The sequence below is a fragment of the Agelaius tricolor genome, unplaced genomic scaffold (genome assembly GCF_023055355.1).
Source record: "Agelaius tricolor isolate 1412-34295 unplaced genomic scaffold, bAgeTri1.0.p SCAF_25, whole genome shotgun sequence".
Classification (NCBI taxonomy): domain Eukaryota; kingdom Metazoa; phylum Chordata; class Aves; order Passeriformes; family Icteridae; genus Agelaius; species Agelaius tricolor.
In genome coordinates this window covers 11,126,573-11,148,515 of record NW_027269285.1, presented here as the reverse complement: position 1 = coordinate 11,148,515, position 21,943 = coordinate 11,126,573, and the positions used below count along the sequence as shown (strand labels likewise).

Here is a 21,943-nt window from a genome sequence, read left to right as displayed (position 1 = left end):
GAAACTAAACATCTCAATCTGTTCTGACCCCTCAGTAAAGCCCTGCCTGTTGAGGATTTATGTTGCATTTCTCCCTAGGCACAAATCCAAGGATGACTCTCCTGGGATCCCTCATCACTCTCTGCGCAGTTGGAGCAATGGGCTCCTCGGGCAATAGTAGGTTCCTGTTTGTCCTTTGGCTGCTGCTGTACTGGAAAGGGTGTGAATCAAAACTCAGCTGGAGTTCTCAATTAGACACAGCTCCAATAAAAAACTGAAATATCCTGTAGATTGACCCACTAAAAATGAAGTTGATACCTGAGAGATTTGCCTAAGGAAATTCCCTATTTAACCAACAGCCCATCTGAGCAAATCATCATTTTATGACAGGAAACTTGGGGCAGAGACTGTATCTTTGACTTCTTCCTGTGCACTTTCCCTGGGGAAAGTTCTGGAGCCCCAGGAGCAGCTGAGGGAGCTGAGAAAGCTCCTTTTCTCAGCCTGGAGAAAAGGAGGCTCAGGGGGGACTTTGTGGCTCTGCACAGCTCCTGACAGGAGGGGACAGCCAGGAGGGTCGGGCTCTGCTCCCAGGGAACAGGGACAGGAGGAGAGGAAATGGCATCAAATTGTGCCAGAGATTTAGAATGGATATTGGGGAAAATTTCTTCATAGAAAGGATTGGGAAGCATTGAAACAGGCTTTCCACAGCAGTGACGGTGTCACCATCCCTGAAAATGTTCAAAAAACCTTGGTATGTGGCAGCTTGGGGACACGGTTTGGTTAAGAACAAAGCTTTTGGTGTATAATTGAGTATCCTACATTTCTGCTTTTTCTTCTTTTATTTTGTGGAGCAGAGGTCTCAGAGGTGCTGTCAGATTCGTCTCTCCTGAGCATCATTACTGAGGCCAGGCAGTTGGTAGATGCTGCATATTTACAGGCCCGAAAAAGGTGAGTTCTTCCTGCATGACAGCCCCAATATTTTAAGGTAGTAAGATTAAATATATGTGTGTTTTTTCTGTTTTCCAATGCATATTTATTATGGAGAAACCTTAGCACCAGAGCTCTCTTTGTCATGGCTGGAGGGATCTTTTGCCCAGTTTGCCTGGATTCTGGTCCCAGAACCACCAACCATGACCTCCAAGTATTGTTTCCTCACCTACACTTCCATGAGCACCTCTCACTGGTCCATAATGGTTCAGACATGCTGGACACATGTGAGTCCTCTCCTGGCAGCAGGAGTTCTGCCCCTCTTCAGAAGGACTGGAGTTGTGCAGATGGACACCCTGCCCCAGACAGATGTCAGTGGAAGTCAAACCCCAGGTATTGTCTGTGATTGTCCCAAAAGGCTGATCTGGCAGTGGGATGATTTTGGAAGGCGTCTCTCTCTACTCATCCTACAAAAGTAGCAGGACAGAACCTTGAGACCAGAAAGAGATGGAACAGGAGCGAGGTTGTCCCTCTCTTCACAGAATACACCTTGCAACATAATACATGTAAAATTTTATCCAGACACAGTTCATTGATCTGGATTTCCACATGATAGAACAAAGTTTATTGTGACAAGGAAGTATGACTGCAAACTTGAAGTAGGGGATTACAGTGCTTTGTTTGCCAAAACCATCTGAGCTGACATGCAGGTGCAGACAGCTGGTCCTACTGGGCAGGGCCTGTGTGTGACCCTGCAGTGGTGTCACAGCTAATTACACACAGTCCAGCATGACAGAGGAGCTCTGATTTCAGAGAAGGTGCTTCATGGAACTCTTCTATGTTCAGCTTAAAGAGAAAACTGGAGGAAAAGATTGTTAACCCGATGGATTTCCTGAAGCACCTAAAGGACCCCATAGGAAGAACCAGATCTGCAGTCCGTGCTGCTGATTATTTGGAAACTACTTTGAAACTCCTCAAAAGGAAGCTGCATCTCTCTGAGGAACAGAGTTTCAATGTCACAGGTAATGTGATTTAGACTAAAATGTCTTACAAAGAGCAAAGAGCAGGAAATGTGCCACAGCAAGTATCAGGGAGCAGCTCTGCCATGACCCAGATAACCAGTGATAAAACCCTTCCCCAACAGGAGAATAGATTTGAAGGTTTCTCAGAGACAGACCAGACTCCCGGGTCTTTTATTCATCATCTTGGAGAGTGCATCTCTCCTATCCTTGTAAAACCAGCCTAACAATACCTGGAACAAACCTGGGACAAAGCCCACTGGAGACTGTAATCACTGAAAACCCTCCATCTTCCACTTCTGCTCTGCACACCTAGGTTGTACCACTCTGCAAACTCATCATTTTGTTCCCAGTTGGGGTAAAACCTTCCTGGTGATGAGGCTGTCCACATTCCCCTGAAAAATTGCTTTATGACCACCCAGTTTCCCTAGTCCAGAGGGGAAGGCTGATCCACAAAAGGATTTAGGCACCAAATTAACAATTCCAATCCAGATATTTTATATCCACAGCTGCAATTCAGTGGGCTCAAACGTTGAACTAGAACACTGAGAAGCTAAAACAACAAAAGAAGAGTAGGATCAGATGTTACTCTACAGAGTTTCTCTTGCAGACCTGCTAAGCAGGAGACAGAAGGAGATGATTTCCAAGGGCACTGGCTGTGACTATCAGACTCGTTCCATTAAATGCCCCGAGAGGGATTTTTACCGGACCATTACTGGGGAGTGCAACAACAGGTAGGATTTGTGTGTGGACCAGGTGAGTCTCTTTATTCTGACCCAGGGTAGATGATTGTGAAAGTGCCTTTCAAAGGGACAAGAAGAGTGAAATGCTCAGTTTAATGAGTCTATAACAGAGGATTCATTTCTACCTGCGCCTGTCAGGAAAAAGATGTAACTTCTTTAAAATCTCAGATTTGCGCCCACTGCCCTTTAGATGCTGCTTTGGATGAAGGAAAGGATCTTGGGGACAGGTAATAAGTTGAGAAAATTTTGAGGCTATGACTCAGCCTCTCATTTTGCTGGAGGCTACAGGAAATCATCCCTCCACTCTTCCATAGGGATAATACTAATTTCCCCAGCTGATTTAGATTATAATATTCAGCTGTTGATGTACCTCTGTGATGAGTAAGGGTAGGAATCAAATAAGACTTTAATTCTTGGTCCTTCCAACTTTGTGTATTGTACATCCTTTATATGAGAAAATTAGTTCTTCAGGGTTTTTTTGCACATAGTTTCCCTTCAGGTTCAAAGCTGGGATCAAACATTTATTTCCTTTTGCGCTTTTTAATTTAATTTTTTTAAACGAGAAAACGACCAAATTTCTACTCTGACAATAACAGTCAAGGCTCCTGGTCCTGCTGTGTCAGTGCCAGACCCCAAATCTGAGTTGGACTTGCTTCCAATGTGCACCTGGCATGAAACAGATGCGCCAGATGTGATGACATAGCACAGCTCTGCAGCAGTGTGCAGGGAGCTGACACTCACTGGGGCTTTCCAGTCTGCTCCCCTGAACTCCAGGGCCTCCACCCCTAGGACAAGGGGTGACAAGGGTGACAAGGACAGCATTGTCTGTCTGCCCAGGAAGGGTATGGAGTCTCTTCCACTGGGGATATTCCAGAACTATCTGGACACAGTCCTATGCCTTGTGGTCTGAGATGACCCTGCCTGAGCAGGGACATGGGACCAGGTGGCTCCAGTGTGGTCTGTTCCAGCCTGACCCATTGTGGGTTTTTGTGTCCATGCTGATTTGAGGCTCAGGGTAGGGTTGTCCTTGACCTTGTTGGGCTGTCAGAGAAATGGAGGGAGGCTTGAGGGATCCCTGTGGTGTTAATATTTTCCCAAGGATCTTGCTCAGCTTGAGGTGCACACCATGAAAATAGTTTGCCTGCAAGGACAGTAATAACAGTCAGAACAAGACCCTGGTGGTTTTGAGTCCTTAATATTTGATGGAATTGCTTCAGCTCTGGCACAGTCATTGTCCTAGGACATGCTTTTATTTCACAGCACATTGCTGTGAGCATTGGCTACTCCTCTCCTTTTCCAGTGCAGAAACATAGAATCATTTAAGTTGGAAAAGGCATCCAGGACCATCAAGTCCAACCTTTGACTCATTCCCACCTTATCAACCAGATCAGAACCCTGGGTGCCACATCATATAGATATAGCCTGAGTTTTGTGCCCACAGGGCCACAGATCATTGGCTCAATCAGAATTCTTTTTCTTCTGAACACAAAATGCTGACTTTAGCAATTCAAACTTTTCAGAGCAGTGTAAGGCAACAACACAATGGCCACAGCTGCAGGCTGAGAGGGTCTGTGTAAAAACTTCCCCAAGGGGCAGCCTTGGCACAGATCCCCACAGAAGTGGAGAATCTTCATCCTTGGAAGCTTCCAGCCCCCAGCTGGACAAGACGTGGCCACCCTCACCATGCTGATAGCCCTGCTGTGAGTCTGATTTTGAGAGGGCAGTGAAGACAGAGGTGGTAGAGAGATTTAAATGCCAGATAAAATTAATGCAGGTTTAACTGACAGACGCAATAAATAGAGTGACATAAGGCACCTTTTTTTAAAAAGTTGATTTTCCTCCACAGTAATAACCTTGATATAATTTGCATCTTGGTGTTTTGCCAGTCTCATCCCTGTTACCAGCGTGTTCAGACATGGAATAAAGGGCTGTGAAATGTTGGTCTGTACAAGGCGGCTGATGTTTGAAAAAATAACAGAAGTTGTTTTTCTGGTGATGCTGCAGAAATCACTCCCACCTGGGATCCTCTAACCGTGCCTTCGCGCGCTGGCTCCCAGCTGTGTATGAAGATGGAGTGTCTGTTCCCAGAGGAGCAAGTGAAGGAAAACGCTACAATGGATTCCCACTCCCACTGGTGAGAGTTGCTATTCTAATCCAGCCATGAGTAAGAACACTGCCCTCAATGCACCCATCAGGAAGGAAGTAGTGGCAATATCTAAAGTGTAAATTGCTTGATCTTAGGCAGCTTTTCCACAACTGAGTTATTGCTCAGGTTAATATTTTTTGTTGGAGACAGACATGAGAAAAAGGTTATGGATGCTTTCCTAAGCAGTCTCCAAAGTGTACATCCCAAGGATTGCTGCAGCCAGTGCTCAAGGACACCAGGAAGTTTGTACAAACCACAAGGCTTGGGAGTTCCTCGGCTATGTTCTTGACTTTCTGGTGTTCACAAGCAAGTTTCAGCTGGAACAGGCTTTCCATGAAGCCAGGTTTGGCTGAAGGACTGTGTAGTCTACTTTTACACCTGATTGGATGGAGCTGAGGAATGACATGGAGCTGTGTAAGGCCATAACTCTTAGAAATTTATCTAAAATAATCTTGTGCATAATCTACAACTACCTGAAAGGACCAGTTGTGGGTTGGCCTCTTCTCCAAGGGAGCAAGTGACAGGACAAGAGGAAATAGCTTCAAATTTTACTAGAGGAGGTTTAGGATATTAGGATAAATGTGTCCAATGACATAGTGGTTAAACATTGGAGCAGGATTTCCAGGGCAGTGGAGGAGTCAATCCCTGAAGGTGTTCAAAAACGGGTAGATGTGGCAATTCTCAATATGGTTTAGAGGGAATGAGGATAATCGGTCAAAGGTTGATGATCTCAGAGGTCTTTTCTGACCTTCATGATTCTGTGATTCCAAGATGTGTCAGTGGGAGTTCAAGTGAGAGGCAACCCCTCGACCATGGTAGAAACAGTCACATTTTCATTTTGGTTTCCTGCAGGTTCGAAAAGTATCCAATGAAATTGCTCATACGGCCAACGAGAATGTCACTGCAGACCGGCAGCTCTCGCTGGTCTTCATGCAATGGGGCCAGTGGGTCAACCACGACATAGACTTGGCCCCTGCCAGTGGGGAAGGAGCCAGCCTGGAGCTCCAGTGCCACACCAGCTGTGCCTTCAAGCCCCCCTGCTTCCCCATTAAGGTACCCTGACTCTCACCCATGCCACACTCTCTTACAGCAGCAAAAATAAAACCACAGGGCTTTCTGAGGCATGACTTGGCTTGTTTGCTTTAGTTCCCCCCCGACGACCCGCGGGCGCCGAGCTCCGACACTTGCATGCCGTTTGTGCAGTCGGCCTCCGTGTGCAGCCCCGGCACCTTCCGGCGGGAGCAGCTCAACGCCGCCACATCCTTCATCGACGCCAGCACCGTGTATGGCAGTGACGACGCCCTGGCCAGGAGCCTGAGAAACCTCAGCAGCCAGCTGGGTCTCATGGCTGTGAACCAGCTCTTCTGGGATGCGGGGCTGGAGCTGCTGCCCTTCGAGAACACGACGCACAGTGTTTGTGTGCTCACCAACAGGAGTGCCAACATCCCCTGCTTTAAAGCAGGTAAGGTGCAGCTGAGGGGGGTTCAGTGGGTCATAAAGTCAAAAAGGGACAAATATCTCTGTATGGGATTCTTGTAGGTCTCTTCCAACAGAGGATATTCTGTGATTCTGTGATATTTGAATGAGGCACTTCAAGACGTGACTACATAAGGGAATCCTCCCCGCAGTTAGAAAAGAAAAATAATCAAGCAACAACTGATTAATAAACATAAACATTGTTTTAACTTCCAAAAAAAGTAATAGCAATTTGTTCTTACTTTATAAAGCCTTTTCAAAAGCATGAGAAATTTTCAATAGAATAGCCACCAGTGTTTAAAACTTCTCGGAAGCTTTTTTTCATCTACCTAGAATTCACCATTCACTTGAATGCCAATTGTCAGGTTGTCAGCACTGACTAAGAAAGCTGAGGCTGTTCAGCCTGGAGAAGAGTGAGTTGTGTGGAGACCTCACAGCACCTTCCAGGATCTGGAGGGACTACAGGGAGCCTGGAGTGGGACTGCATTAGTAACTGTAGTGGGAGGACAAGGGGGTATGGCTTCATATTGAAAGACAATAGATTAAATTAGATATACAGAAGAAATTCTTCCCTGCGAGGGTGGTGAAGCCTTGGCAAAGGTTGCCCAGAGCAGCTGTGGCTGCCCCATCCCTGGAAGCATCCAGGGTGAGGCTGAATGGGGCTTGGAGCAACCTGGGGTAGTGGAAGGTTGAAATGGGATGGGCTTTAAAGTCCCTTCCATTCTGTGATTCTATTATTCAGTTTTCAACCCAGTCAAGATTAACAGTTAAACACTCTTAAGAAATCTAGTTAATTAATTAATTAACTAACCCACCCTACATCAGAAGAAAAGTCTAGACTAGTATGAAATTTAAAAAAAACTAAAGACAAACACAGAACTTATTCAAATTTGAAGTGATCCATCACAGGAATAACATTTAAAAAAAAACCATTATAAATGTGAAGTTTGCAAAATCAATCATAAGGGTACAGAGTGTTCTCATTTCCTCATTCTCTGCCTGTGAGAAGGGCTCCTTGCTGAGTGAGGAGATGCTCAGTGCTTCTTCCATCATCTCACAGAGGGTCTTCAGTGAGTGCCCTCCAGTTTTCATAGAATCACAGAAGGGTTTGGCATGGAAGAGAACTTAAAGACCATCCTGTTCCACCTCCTGTCACCTCCTGTCATGGGCAGAGACACCTTCCACTAGACCAGGTTGCTCCAAGCCCCATCCAGCCTGGCCTTGTGCACTTCCAGGGATGGGGCAGACACAGCATTATTGCCAGAAACATCACCAGTTGTTACTTAACTGTCCTAACACAAAAACTTGCTTCTGAAATTGAAAGCAATGTACAAAATTCATAAAATATTTTCATTTTAGGTGACAAAAGGGTGACAGAAAACCTGGGACTGTCTGCAATGCACACTCTCTTTGTCCGAGAGCACAATCGCCTGGCTAGGGAGCTGAGGAAATTAAATCCCCACTGGGATGGGGAAAAGCTTTACCAGGAGAGTCGAAAGATTGTGATTGCCATAAACCAGGTACTGATTACTCTCAACTGTTCATCATCGACAAACTTAGAAATGGTTTTCCGTCAGGCAAAAGGAGGAAAATGTTTTGCCAAATCAGTGGAGTTATTTGTGGAAGTTGGAAATTGTGAATGAGGATAGTCCATCTGAGACAGCATGGATATCCAGAGCTTTTTTATGAGCCGTGCTACTAATTTCTCAATTATTTATTATATTAGTGTATAAATTAATTATTAGATAAAATAATTTCACATTTTAAAATAATTTCTATCCATTATGCCAAACTTATTCCCTTGCTACAGCTCTTTTTTCTGAAGATTTTAATGAATTCTGCAGCAGAGAGTCCACGTTCATTCTCTGCACTTGACTTCTGATGCCATTTCTGCTGCAGCTGCTGGTAACTTGCTGTGCTCTTGTGGTTTTTCAGATCATAACATACAGAGATTACCTCCCACTCCTGCTGGCTGAGGAGACCAGCAAGTGGATCCCTTTGTACAGTGGTTACAATGAAAAGGTGGATCCAAGGGCCTCAAATGTTTTCTCCCTCGCTTTCCGATTCGGCCACACGTCGGTGCAGCCTTTTGTGTCCCGTTTGAATGAGAGCTTTCAGCCTTTGTGTTCCTCCTCCCATGTCCCTCTGCATTTGACCTTCTGTGCTCCATGGAGAATTGTAATGGAAGGTAAGAACATGGAGCAGTGGTCCTGGTCTGGTCCTGGGGTGGAGATCAGCTGGTCAGGCACATAGAATTACAGAATCCCAGGATCATTTAGGTTGGAAAAGATTTACAAGACCATCAAGTCCAACCTGTGACCCCCACCTTGTAACCCAGCCCAGAGCACTGAGCAGCATGTTCAGTCATTCCTTGGACACCTCCCTCCCAACTCAGCAAGACATGACAGTGGAGTGTTCGACATCCACTCAGACGGTGCAGCTGCTCCTGTGCTCCAGGAGGCAGGAGACTCCCTGTGCCAAATGTCAATCCACCAAAGTCTATGCCAATCAAAGCTCTTATATCCCCCTATAACCAGGAGACATGGACAGAGGGTGATGCATCCAGTTTAACTGGACTAAAGCAGAATCATTCCTCCCTAGAGGTGCCCATCCCTCTTCCTTGCTCTAACTGGAGTTATGGGGTCCTGCTATTACATAGCTGAGATCTCCAGATAAATCTTTCTGAGGAAGACAAGTATCTCTTCCAAAATGGGTTAACTAGTCATGAGAAATATAATTACAGTAGTGCAGCCAATTTTCCTGGTTTTGCTCATACTGTCTCCTTAATTGCTATGAAAAAGATGTGGACAGTCAGACATTAATTAATGCTATCACTACATTTAATGTTCTAATAAATGTCTGTCAATTAATAGTGAATTACAAGCAAAATTCATTGCAAAACCTAAAACCTTGGACAGACCCCCAAACACCAGGACATAATGGAGCCTGGCAGGCTGAGGAGCAGACTCAGAAAGGGACTGGTGGATGGCAAGTGGATTTAGAAGTGTGAAAGGAAAAGCTAAGGGATGGGGAGGGATAAGGAATTTAGTTACTATGCGAGGCTTTATTTACTGGCACCTGCAGACATGTACAGGTTCATGCAGGTACCACTGTGAGGGTGGGCAGGCCCTGGCACAGGTTGCCCAGAGCAGCTGTGGCTGCCCCAGCCTTGGAAGTGTCCAGGGCCAGACTGGACAGGGCTTGGAGTAACCAAGCTGGGACAGTGGAAGGTGTCCCTGCCCATGGCACGGGTGGAATGAGAGGGGCTTTAAGGTCCTTTCCAACCCAAACTACTCTGTGATTCTATGATTCTGTGATTCCATATACACGTGGTGAAATGAAAATATGAAGATGAAAACCCCACCCAGCCCACAGTAGACTGTTTCAGCTGCATGAAAGGGATCATCAAAGCTGCACCTTGGCACAAAAAATCTTTCCTTGCTTTGAAATGGCTGCAGGAGGCATCGACCCCCTGATCCGAGGCATGGTTGTGGACCATGCAAAACTCATGAAACAGAACCAGCTGCTCATTGAGGAGCTCCAGAACCACCTCTTTGAACAGACAGAGGTGATGGGTCTGGATCTAGGAGCCATTAACATGCAACGGGGAAGAGACCACGGCCTTCCAGGTAAGGAGACACAAGTCCACACCTCCTGTGAATAAGACCTTTTTTCCTTCTTCTGCTTATTCCATGAATGAATTAAGCTTTTTCTATACTAATGGGAAGAACCAGTACCTTGATTTGAGGGTGAAGGATGGACAGACAGTCAAGCTCAGGAAATAAGAAGTTTCTGTATGATAAAAATCTTTTTGTGAGACATACGACAAGGACAAAAGGCTTAGAAATCAAAGATGATATTGGGGATAATATAAGAAAGTGGGTGAGAGACTGAAGGTAGAGACACAAGTGACCAAATTAGGCTTCCACATGGGCTTGGACACCTGCCCTGGGCTTTGTTCTTTGCCCATCAATCTTGGCTTGTCCCAGACAAGCCAGAGTTCTGAGTAGAAGTGACTTGCACCCACAGGTGGGACTGCCCCAGGTGCTAGAGAAGAACAGGTGCTCCTGGGTTAAACACAGCCAAATTTCCTCTTTTCTAAGAATTTGATCCTAGAAATTTTGCCTCCCAAAGCTGCAAGGACTGATGCATTCACCCACAGCAGTAGAAAGATTTAACCAACAGGATGAGGTGTAGTCACAAAGATGACCCAAACTGTTTGTTTAGTGTACATATGAGAAAATATTTGAAAATATGACATTTGTTGGGACTGCCCAGACAATAGTGCCTTCCAGATCCTTTAATACAATGAGAAGAAGCAGGCAGTTCTCATGGGCCAAGAAAGATGCTGTGGAGATGTGGTGGTGGGTCCTGGTCATCTGCTGCTCCTGCTTTTGCAGGTTACAATGCCTGGAGGGGCTTCTGTGGGCTCTCCCAACCCCAAACTGTAGAAGAATTATCTGAGGTACTCGGCAATCCCAAACTGGCCAAGAAGTTCATGAATGTGTATGGGACACCGTACAATATTGACCTCTGGATTGGGGCAGTTGCAGAGCCCGTGGTTCCCCAGGGCAGAGTTGGGCCCCTCCTGTCCTGCATTATCGGCACCCAGTTCAGGAACCTGCGTGATGGGGACAGGTGAGAGATACATTCCCTGTGGCGCTTTTTAGGGGGGAAATGCTGACATTTCCTGTGACACACTAATCCAACCCATTTACAGCACTCCAGTGAGTGCTCCCAGCCAGGCTCATCCCTTAATTTTAGCCCAGTTGCCAAAGGACTGCCTTTTGTCAGCCTGTTTCTCTAGATAACATGTGGCTGAGGAGTACCAGTTCCAGATCATGGGGGATCTGCTGTGGCCTCTGCCTGAGGTGTCTTTTACTCTCAGGGCATAAATCCCTGCATTCCAGCAGTCTGCTGATGCTGTGTGGAAGAGGCAGGCTCTGTGTACTGGCAGAACCCAGATCTGGCCACACAGGAAACACCTCTTTCTAAAGGGGTGTTCCTAGGGAAGGTGGATTAAGGACCATTCAGATTCACCTTGGCCAGGTCCTCAGCAAGGAACCAGAGATTATAAACTGCTTCTGAAAATTTCATTGCAGATTCTGGTGGGAAAACCCGGGAGTTTTCACTCCACAACAGTTGCAAGCATTGAGAAAAATCTCAGTGTCAAGGGTGGTCTGTGACAATACTCATATCAAGAAGATACCCAGGGATGTGTTCAAGATCAACACTTATCCTGAGGATTTCACTGATTGCCAAGAGATTGACATGCTTGACCTCTCATCCTGGAAAGATGAGCCTGAGAGTGCCACAAAAGGTACCAGTAGTCTAAGATCTGTCAAAAATAATAAATGCACTATTAGGTCTTTTCCACACCTAAAATATTGAAAGAATTAAGGTTTCCACAGTGATTCTACCCCCAAAAGACAATGACTGTCCATTTAGCTACACTCAGACAGCACTGGAGGCAGAGGTGCTGTTAACTGGGTTTCCAGGCAATCCATCACTTTCATCATACCTTATTCCCTGCCTCTTCCTTTCAAGCAGATGGGAAATCCCTCAAAATACAGCCTGTTCTGAACCTTGGGAACGTGTCCTCTAAAGACCTTATTTCATAGTCTTTTCTGACAGGAAAGGTGTTGATGAAAAAGCAACCAGAATTAGCCAACCTGCTCCAAAGTCTTACTGTGCTGCTCCAAGCTCCTGCTCTCTCCTCATCTTCCCCAAAACTTTGAATCAGTTTAAGGTATATCTGGAGTAGTTTTGACACTGTATGGCCTCACACACACTGTGACCACACATTCCTGGTCACATCTCACAGCAGAAACCAGGTTGAGGGTATTCTCATGGGGGCACTGGCATTGTGCCAGTGTCAAACCATGACACACACCAATAGCTGAACAAACCTGATCAAAGGTTATGATGTGTGACAGTAAAACAATGTCTTTGTCAGAGATGTGGACACTCAGGGTCCTACTAAAACACTTTTGACTACGGGTCTCCCAACTGAAATGATGTGGGAGAACAGAGGCTTGAAGAATGGAGTGGACTGGATTGGATTATTTTTCCTTCTGACAACCCATTTATAGATGATCACAATACCTGGGGATCACCTACACTGTCCTTCTCCAAGACACAGACAACAAAGCATCTCCATGCAGTTCCTGTATTGAGTTTGAGTAACTATTTGAAGGAAACACTGTTGTTTAAGACAGATATTTGCACTTAAAGGCTAAATTTTGGTGGCTTCACCTCATTCTTTAGGACCTGAGTCCAGCTTACCTTCTCTCTATACAACAGAGGTTTTTTCATTTCTTTTCTTATCATATTTTTATGGTCACTAAAATGTGTTGAGCTGCTCCCTGTGGCTCTTTTCTCATCAGGCTTGGGAGAAGTGAAAGTGTTTGTGTAACCCAGAGAGAGTTAAATTCCAGGGCTAAAAGCAGTTGTTAGAAGTTTAACCTTTTGAAATGTCAAGAAATTTTCCCCAAACCACTCATTCTAAGGCTGGAAGGACCACAATGTCTCAGAGGTGCAAGGATACAGGGATGAGAAAAAGGTGGACAAAAACAGTGTGTCCAGGAAAGACTTTGTGCCTCTCAGCAGCTTTTTCTTGCTTTATTTTTCTTGCTTTATTTTTCTCGCTTTTTATTTTCTTGCTTTATTTTTCTTGTAGTTTCTAATCCTATTCATCAGACCAGCATTGGAAACCCCTAATGGTGGCACTGAGCTGCTCCTGGGAAACTCCTCCCTGGACATCAGGCTCCGCTGGCTGCTGCTGACTGAACATCAGCACATGGTTTCCCAGAGGGAAGCTCAAGACTATGTATTCTGTTTTATTTCCTGTAATGCAATTTTTAAAAAAATATAATTTCTTTGAAAAAAACTTCCAGCAATGTAAGTCTTCAGATGAAAGGATAATGATATTTTATTTTCTGTTGCCCTAAAGAATTGATCAGAGGATTTCTGACTCTCTAAAAGTGTAATTATGACAAGATTTTTTACTTCCCATCCTGAATGGGTGTCAAACCTGAAGGCTGGCATGCTTGCACTGCAAAATCAAACTCCTTATCCTTTTACCTGCTCAGAAATTAGCACATTCATGTAATCTTCACAAAAACTTTCCCAATCTCCTGGTTTTGCACAAGACAAGGAGCTGTTAGGGCTGCTTCTAATCAGCAGTGAGATTTCAGCCTTTGAAGTCACTGAAGCATGGCAGGTGCATCTTGAAGCTTTGAAACAAGTTTTATTAAAATCCTACAGTGAATCTGTGCGGTTTAGGTATTCTGGGCAGTAATAAAACACATCCTTGTGCACTCACCTACAGTTGGCATCAATGACAGGCTGGGGACAGAGGGGTTAGAAATCTTTCTATCAGAAAAGGGCCTGGGGGAGCTGGTTGACAGCGGCTGAACAAGATCCCAAGTGTATCCAGGTGGGCAAGAGTCCAATGGCACCTGGGCTGTGCCAGACACACTGTGACCAGCATGACCAGGGCAGTGCCTGTCCCCATCTGCTGGCTGAGACCTCACCTCAAATTCTGCGTTCAGTTTTGGGCCTCTCACTGCGAGAAAGACATTGAAAGGCTGGAGCCTGTCCAGAGAAGGTGATGGAGCTGGGAAGGGTCTGGAGCCCCAGGAGCAGCTGAGGGAGCTGGGCAGGGGCTCAGCCTGGAGCAAAGGAGGCTCAGGGGGCCCTTGTGGCTCTGCACAGCTCCTGACAGGAGGGGACAGCCGGGGGGGTCGGGCTCTGCTCCAGGGAACAGGGACAGGAGCAGAGGGAACGGCCTCAGGCTGGGCCAGGGGAGCCTCAGGGGGGACATCAGGAAGAATTTCTTCTTGGAAAGAGTGATCAGGTCCTTGAAGGGGCCCAGGGAGGTTTGGAGTGCCCATCCCTGGAGGTGCCCAAGGAAGGACTGGATGTGGCACTCAGTGCTCTGGGCTGGTTGAGAAAGTGAGGATCAGTCACAGGTTTGACTCCATGATCCTAGAGGGCTTTTCCAACCTTAATGATTCTGTGAATATGTGTGTGATTCTGTGTAAGTCAGACCTGTGACCAAAACAGTCTTTGGCTATGGTTCACAGCAGCACAAAAAAGCAAATCACATCATGGCTGGTGGGCATCCTCTGACAGAGAAGACAGAAGGCTGGACTCAGAAATCAGGAGCTGCAGCTCCCAGTGTGTGTTTGAAAGATATAAAGGTTGTGCAAAAAATCATGAGGTTATCATAGAATCATCACAGAATTGCAGAATCAGTAAGGCTGGAAAAGCACTCCAAGATCATCGAGTCCATTACCCCAGCACAGCCAGGTCAACAGCTAAACCATGTCCCTAAGCACCAGATACAACATCTTTTGAACAGTTCCAGGGAACAGTTTTTTGAACAGTTCCATCTGGGTATAGCAAGGATATTAGGCAGCATACTCCTGCAATTTGCCTCTGGTTTCTGAGCCCCCAGACATGTCCCTCTTGCACTTTGAAGATGTGCTCAGCCCTGAAAGTAAAATCTTCCACAGCTTAAAAGGAAGGCTAAATATGCCAAAGAAACCACCAAGCCCTGTAGACACATGTAAGGTCTTTAATTCCCCTCTCCCAAAGCTGCCTTGGTTTCTGTCTCTCATGGCAGAGGTACCTCTCAAATCCTCCCCATGGAAGAGGAAGAAAACAGCACCTTCTCCTGAGTGTATTCCAGGGATATGTGGGCAACGCTCAAACCCCAGAACAGCCACTTCCCAGGCAGCATGGTCACAGGCTTGGGATCAATGCCTCCACCTTGTTGCATCTGAACAGGGAAAGGTGGTTATAAGCAGGCAGCAATGATCACAAGAAGGGCCCAGCTCTGCCTAGGGTCCAGCTGGTGGGACATTATCAGCAAAATGATTACACAGAAATGTCCAGCTGTCCATTGTGTGTCTGTCTCGCTGGGTGGCAGCGAGAGTGGTGTTCTCTAGGAGGAACAAAGAACATTCCTGTTGGAAGCTTATCTTCTTGGTGGATGTTTTACCTGTCTCTGGTTTGTCAGTGTTGCAATCCACAATTGTATCTGCTGCCAGACCTTCCTGTGGTTGTCATGGCCTCCCCTCCACTGTGGCACACACAGCTGGAGCTGGAAGATGGAATTGCTAATGGGAAGCTCCATTCGTCATTCCCGATATCCCCTGGTAGGCAGAGAGCATGGAGTCACGGACCTGCTCCGTCAGCTTGGGAACATCGTCTGGGCCCAGGCCCAGTGTCTCCACTTCTGGCAGGATCTGGATGATCATCTTTCCTGGAAGAACACGAGATGGGGAAAAAAAGCCCCATGAGTGGTATAGAAGAGCCAGAGGCAGTACAGCAGGAGGGTTGGTGCCAACCAAGGAAATGCTCTCATTCCCACACCAGTGGTGTGGGAGCCCAATCACATCCCAAATGTACACAGCAAAAACCCAACCCGAGCTTTTCTCATCCACTAAGAGCATACGAATCATAAATATGGAAAGAGATGAATCTCTCCTCCAACACAATTCAATATAGGATGGGCTTCATATAGGATAGGTTTTCACAGTGGCAAGGTCACAGGGTCTGTCTAGATCACAGGCAAAGAGAAGACGTTTAATACAACACATCCAAACTGGCTGTGCTCTGTCTATGTATACCAAATTTAGCATGGTCCCTCCTTCCAGAAACACACTTTGGGATGAGAGAAATTGTGGCCAGGATTCCGTGGTATGTTAGATTTCTCTGGGGAAGCACCTAAGCAATGGACTGGTGTAAACTGGAAGAACGTACTGGGGAGCTGCCATCATGCCCTTCTGTTCTGGCACCAAGAGTTCCCATTTTGGGCCAGTGGAGACAAGACAGTGCCTGCACAGACAGGAACCTGGGGATCTGAGGAGAGTCTGTGATGTGTTACAATGTTCTTGCATGGCTTAACACGTGTGCCTGGAAAGAGATCCAGCAGTCCTGTCAGCAGAACTGTGGGAAGGAGGCAAAACAAGCGTAGAGAAGAACTTCACAAAAGAAAATGTTTTGTCATTTTAGATGGGGCTTGGAGCAATCTGGTCTAGTGGAAGATGGTAAGGTGTGGAATGAAATGAGCTTCAAGTCCCTTCCAACCTAAACCCTTCTGTGATTCCATGATTCTTTATTACCTGCCTGCACATCTTACACCCAAAGCCAGGCTGGTATTTCACTTCACTTGCTCCTACTAAAAGATCAGAGTGATGACAAGGCTATGCTGAAAATTCAGGTCTCTTGGGAACAGACTTCCAGCAAGCACCAGACATGTTCCATGAATGACAGTGTCCAGGCACAGACCTGGGCTTCTGAGAGACTCCTCAGCGCAGCCAGAGCACTGCAGACACAGGGAGCTGCTCGGTGTACAGGAATCTTGACCACCATCTTCAGAATCAGCTCTGGCAAAATTTCCAGATGGGGAAAATGGAAAAGTACAAGGAAAGATAACTAGGGTTCTTTCTTCAGCAGTTCAGGTCCTGACTGTTTAACAGCCATTTGGAAAATGGCTCAGAGATCTGCTGAGCATGGAATTAGCTAACCATGAATTCCCAGGGCGACTGAAATTGTATAGAGGCAAATATACATGTGACTGCAGAAAGTCTTTCCTAAATAGCTCAGAGAATTCTTGGAATTTCCATCCTTGGAGTTAATACAACATTTTCTGGACTGGTCACAAAGCTAACTCATCTGTCTTTAGATCTGGCCTTGCTTAAAGCAAAATGTTCGGCTTCTTCCAAGATCCCTCCCCACGAGGTTATCCTCTGATTTTCCAGAGCACAGATGTGAAGGGAAAGGAACAGTCTGGCAGAATCCCTGGTCATGGTCCTATTGACCCTCAGGTGGGGGAACACTTCCAGATCCAAAAGACTTTTGTCTGTGAACAGGGAGAGGATAAACCCAGCAGGTGAAAGATGACCGGAAACGCAATTCCATATTTATCATTTGCACCACTCTCTCTTTCCAGGTGTCTGCCTGCAATGGAATGACTACACCCAGGCACAACAATGGGAGGAATGAGAATTTTAGATGCAGATCCTCTCTTCAAGGAACACCAGGGATGGCCTGGGAAAGAGTGGCAAGTGGCAGAAGTCCATTTTAAGGTGGGTGGTAGCTAAGGGAGAGAAGGAACATGATGGGTTACTTTTCTCTGTTGGTATTTGTACCATTTTTTTCCTGCATTTTCCTTCTGAAGTCCAAGACCTGTGTTATTTTTTCCCCTAAAATTTTATCAGTGGCCAGTTGAAATTTTTGTTACCATAAATGTTTACTAGCTCTCCATGCACCTGCAGATCCAAGGGCAGTCGGGGTGGGGGTCAGGGTCAGGACTCTGCTGCTTCTCCAAGTTCTCTTGGACAAGCAGTGAGAAATCCAAGGGGAGAGGAAAAAGTGATGTCTGAAATGTCCCATTTCTTCCCAAGAAGACAGAAACTGCTGTTTTCTGGGTGCCATCTCCATATTAAATGTGGTCCTCTGCCTACCCCAGTCATGTCTCCAAGGACTGAGCTTACACCACCACTCCATTCTTTGCCCCAGGTCATCCTCACCTGGTGTAAATTTCTTCTCCTTCTGGTTGTAGAAGTTGTTGTAGGACGACAACACTACAGGAATGATGGGGACCTGGAGGGGAGGCAGTCTACAGTGAATATGCACATCTCCTTATCCTTTCTCCAAAATTCAACTAATGTTTTCAGGGCAATTCTGCACCTTGTTGATAATTATCAACATCAGTGTCACACTCAGACACTCAGAGGATTATTTGAATATTTAGATCATTTAACTGTATCACCCCATGTCCTTGCCACTGGATTTTGTATTTTCATCTCTGTATTTAGGCCAACAACAGTGGATTGTCAAATTTCTATCTACAGAGGCCAGCTCAGCAGAAACTTCCCTGTGGAGGTCCAGGGCTCTTGTCAAGGTCCCCCCACTTTTATCCCAAACTTTAACAAAGGTTTTTCACTTGTCTCTCTATTTCTGAAACAGTGCCACCTGCAAACCCCGAGGGCTCCTGGATATGTAGACAATCCATAGGGAAGCCTGGGACCAGTACCCTGGTTTGCTGGTGGACCACAGGAGGCAAATCACACTGCATGGGCAGAAGGAAGGTGGGTCTCACCTGGGCTTTCACAGCCAGCTGGAAGGCCCCACGTTTGAAGGGCAACATGGAGCCACCATGGTTGCGAGTTCCTTCAGGGAAGATCAAGACACGCAACTGCAGGAAGGAGAAGACATTAGGGCAGAAGGACCTCCAGGTACAATTCTAAGCCACTGCAGAGGGATGGTGCCCTGGGGCTCATCTCTGTACCCCTGACCTTCATGGGCACAGAACACACTGATGCTCTCACTCTGTTCTGCTCAGTGCCCAGCCCAGAGACAAAGATCTCTTTCCACCCACATTGAGATTCCTGTTTTCCAGTGGCTCCTCATTGGACTCCTCCCCACTCACATTGTCCTTGTGCAGGGAGTGTGCCACATCTGTCAGGGTACCAATGGACTCTTCCCTCCTCTTGCGGTCAATGAAGATGACCCCTGCAAGCCAGCAGGCCAGGCCGAATGTGCCCATGTACAGGATCTCCTTCTTTGCAATGGGCACACAGCGCCTTGGCAATATCTCCATCATCACTGCAAGGGGACAGCAAGGGCAGAACAAATCATCATCTACACTCAGAGTCCCTCTAGATTCTGGGCAACAGCACTCTGCTCTAGGGGGTGCCATGCCTGAAGCTTCATAGAATCCCTGGGGAATTCTGGGGGGCTCCCAACCATCCACTCAGGACTGGCACTGAAGGAGAGCAGCTATGAGAAGGCTGTGGTCAGCTGAAAGCCTTGTCCCCATTCCCTTGGAGAGGGTGAAGCTGATGTAGCTTGAAAATGCCTCTGATACCCTGGAGACCAGCCCTGGCTTGGGGCTGGCTGGTGAAGGGCTCTGTAGCAGCCACTCTCTAACAGCCACTCCTGCCCTTCTGTCTGCCTGGAGCAGGAGGCTGGATCACCACATACCCAGGATGTCAAGGGAGGTCTGGTGATTCAGCACCAGGACAAAAGGTTTCTTTGTCCTGAGGTTCTCCTTGCCCTTCACCACTATCTGAATGCCAAAGATGTATTTGAGTGGCATGGTCAATGTGCGCAAAAACCTGGAAAAGAGGAGTGGAAATTAGCCAAAGAGATGTTGAAATTTGGGACCAAACTTCGCATCCAAACCAGCACACCTCACACTCTGCTTCTGCTGGTTTCCCACTGACATAGCTTTGACCATGACTTGGAGAACAATTAGTGCTCCTCTGCAGCTAATTATTTAATTATGGAAGACGAATACACCTTGCAGGTTTCCCTCAAGCCATACATGACCAATGACCCAGCAACTACAGCTCCAGAAGTTCCACAGATTAACCAAATATTAGATAATACCCAGATTCACAGCACACTTTTGTACTCTGCTTTCCTCCCCACCTTGCTGGTTTGGGAATACGGGCTGCAGTAAACCTGTGCCTAACCCTGCTGGCTGTGGAAAGAGAGGGATTTGCCTTTAGGTGACATTAGGCTGCAATGCTGGGAGTCTTATTTGAAGAGATATTGCTAAAATAATATTAAAAAGAAATCAGGCACCAAAGTTAAGAGGTGAACAAAATTTCTCAAAGCAAAAGGCTGATGCTCAGTTTGGAGATATGAATTCCCACTGAAGCATAAAATGGAATAGTAAGTCCTGCTTCTGCAGCACTTCAGGAGGGTTCAAGCACTGTGGTACTGTGTAGCAGAGTCATCTTTTTAGCCTCACTAAGCCCAGGTTCCTGATTGCCACCACTGATCACTCCTGAACAGCTCATGCAGCCTCCAGGTGAGGCCACATCTTGGAGAGTCTGAATAGAATCTGGAGAGATAGGATGGGTAGCTATGGGATGGGCTGGGGGACCGCCAGACCTGGGACACCAGGCTGTCACTGAGCTGATGGGAACCCCAGTGCCCATGCAGGGGCCAGCACTGCACTGTGGTGATGTCTCAGGTGTGCACTGGCCCAGAGTAGAGAATGGGAAGAGCCCCTGGAGTGGCTTTCTCAACACAAGTTAGTAATAGAGTGCTTAGCCATGGGGAAGAGGGAAATACAGTTCTAAAGACCAGATTAAAGAGCTCTAGTAAAAACAGCAATATGTATTCCATCCAGGTTGTTTGCATTACCTGCTTTGGCAAATCTATGTCCCCTTTTACATCCTTTCTTTCCCTAATTTGTTATTATTTTTATCAACCCCAAACCAGTATTAAAACCCACACCCCTTCTCTGAATTACAGAGTCTGTCATCTCCCCAGATGAATATAAAACTGATCCCTCCCCTCCACAGCACACCCCCAGGACCCTCCAAATCAAAGCACTGGATAGAGTGGACTCTATCAATGCTCAGGGCAGAAAGGAGTCACAGACAACTTACATCATGTTGTCCACGTTACGTCCACGAGGAATACTGAGGATGGCAACGCCAATGCTTATGGTGAAGAGCCACAACTTATAGAAGGTCATCTTGCAGAAGAATCTGAATGCAGGTTTCACCTGGTAGAGGACTAGAAAGGCAATGAGCAGACAGGTAAAGGGGTAGTGAAGGAAGAAAAGCTCCATCCTTCCAGCTCAGAGCGTGTTGAGCAGAGCAGTGAATGAGTCACAAGCAGCTGGTGATGCAGAGCAGAGGTGAGACTCCCTCCATCAGCTGTGTGTGGGTGGTGCAAAGCTGGAATGAGGTTTGGGAGTGAGGCTTCAGCCAGGCTGTGCTCTCTGCTGGGAGCTGCACTCACCGTGGGAAGCTGGTTTAGCAACTCCACTGCAAGAGCTCCAGGAGGGCTGGATGGCAACAGGGCAAACACACCAGCAAAGCTGTCTGTGTGCAGGGGCTGCGGGGCTGGCAGTGCTTGGAGAGCCCCTTCAGGGGGCTCTGGGAAGAGAAACCCTGGGGAATTTTAAGAAAATCTTTAGCGGGGAAGAGCAGGATGTATTGGACAGCACAAACCCTGCCCAGAGAAGCTGTGGCCACCTCATCTCTGGAAATGTCAAAGACCAGGTTGGGGTATGAAGCAACCTGGGATAGTGGAAGGTGTCCCTGCCCATGGCAGGGGTGGAACTAGATGATATTTAAGTCCATTCCAGCCCAAACCGTTCCATGATTCCATGATTCTATGACCCCAGGCTGTCTCACTTTGTGCAAACATTGATCTTCACCAAGCAAGATGGCTGCAATATGTCCAGGAAATCAGAAATCAGTATTTTCAGGGGAGAAAAACAGTAATCTGAGCAGTCAGACCCTGCTCTACACATCCAGGCACTGGAGGGACCAAGCTGAGCAGCTGGACATTCCACATGCACAGTGGGAAAAGTGGGGAAAGTGCCACAAGTCTAGAGAAAAAAAAAAAATAAAAGCAAGAGCAGTGACTCCCAGTGTTTTCCTGACAAGAGGCAGATGCATGTTCAGACAGCATGGGACAGCTGGGACAGCTCCAACTGCATTTCATCTCCTAAAACAACTGCATGAAAAGGAACTTCGCAATAGCCAGAATGACTGGGCTGAAAAACACATGTTTCATGATTTATCATTTGCACACCAGGCCTTGCTCTAGGAGCTGGCACTTCAAAGGAGCAATGATTCTCAATTCCAGCCAGGTCTGAGAGCTGCAGA

At 46.6% G+C, this 21,943-nt stretch overlaps 2 protein-coding genes across 2 annotated transcripts; one reads left to right on the top strand and one right to left on the bottom strand.

The window, feature by feature from the left end:
* The first annotated feature begins 59 nt into the window (after positions 1-59).
* Positions 60-13,107, top strand: LOC139600064 (myeloperoxidase-like). Its single transcript, XM_071447931.1, has 13 exons — positions 60-156; positions 831-927; positions 1,753-1,928; positions 2,536-2,659; positions 4,673-4,802; positions 5,667-5,867; positions 5,961-6,276; positions 7,650-7,810; positions 8,226-8,478; positions 9,749-9,919; positions 10,691-10,928; positions 11,393-11,610; positions 12,970-13,107. The coding sequence occupies exons 1-13, from the start codon at positions 60-62 to the stop codon at positions 13,008-13,010; spliced, it is 2,223 nt and encodes a 740-aa protein (XP_071304032.1). The 3' UTR covers positions 13,011-13,107.
* Positions 13,055-20,978, bottom strand: LOC139600065 (1-acyl-sn-glycerol-3-phosphate acyltransferase alpha-like). The gene is made up of 6 exons (XM_071447932.1): positions 20,711-20,978; positions 19,290-19,423; positions 18,736-18,911; positions 18,406-18,501; positions 17,834-17,906; positions 13,055-15,561 (listed from the first exon to the last, which is right to left on the bottom strand). Exons 1-6 carry the CDS (start codon positions 20,893-20,895, stop codon positions 15,416-15,418), a joined length of 810 nt encoding a protein of 269 aa, XP_071304033.1. The 5' UTR covers positions 20,896-20,978; the 3' UTR covers positions 13,055-15,415.
* Between the last annotated feature and the right edge of the window lie 965 nt (positions 20,979-21,943).

What these genes read in the sequence shown, in the direction of transcription:
- LOC139600065 (XM_071447932.1), bottom strand. Translation starts at nt 20,895, where the DNA reads ATGGAGCTTTTCTTCCTTCACTACCCCTTTACCTGTCTGCTCATTGCC. An exon ending in GACCTCCCTTGACATCCTGG is followed by an intron (nt 18,912 to 19,289) that starts GTATGTGGTGAT and finishes GTCCCCTTGCAG; the next exon opens with TGATGATGGAGATATTGCCA. An exon ending in ACTCCCTGCACAAGGACAAT is followed by an intron (nt 18,502 to 18,735) that starts GTGAGTGGGGAG and finishes TCCTTCCTGCAG; the next exon opens with TTGCGTGTCTTGATCTTCCC.
- LOC139600064 (XM_071447931.1), top strand. Translation starts at nt 60, where the DNA reads ATGTTGCATTTCTCCCTAGGCACAAATCCAAGGATGACTCTCCTGGGA. An exon ending in ACAGAGTTTCAATGTCACAG is followed by an intron (nt 1,929 to 2,535) that starts GTAATGTGATTT and finishes TTTCTCTTGCAG; the next exon opens with ACCTGCTAAGCAGGAGACAG. An exon ending in CATCCCCTGCTTTAAAGCAG is followed by an intron (nt 6,277 to 7,649) that starts GTAAGGTGCAGC and finishes TTTTCATTTTAG; the next exon opens with GTGACAAAAGGGTGACAGAA.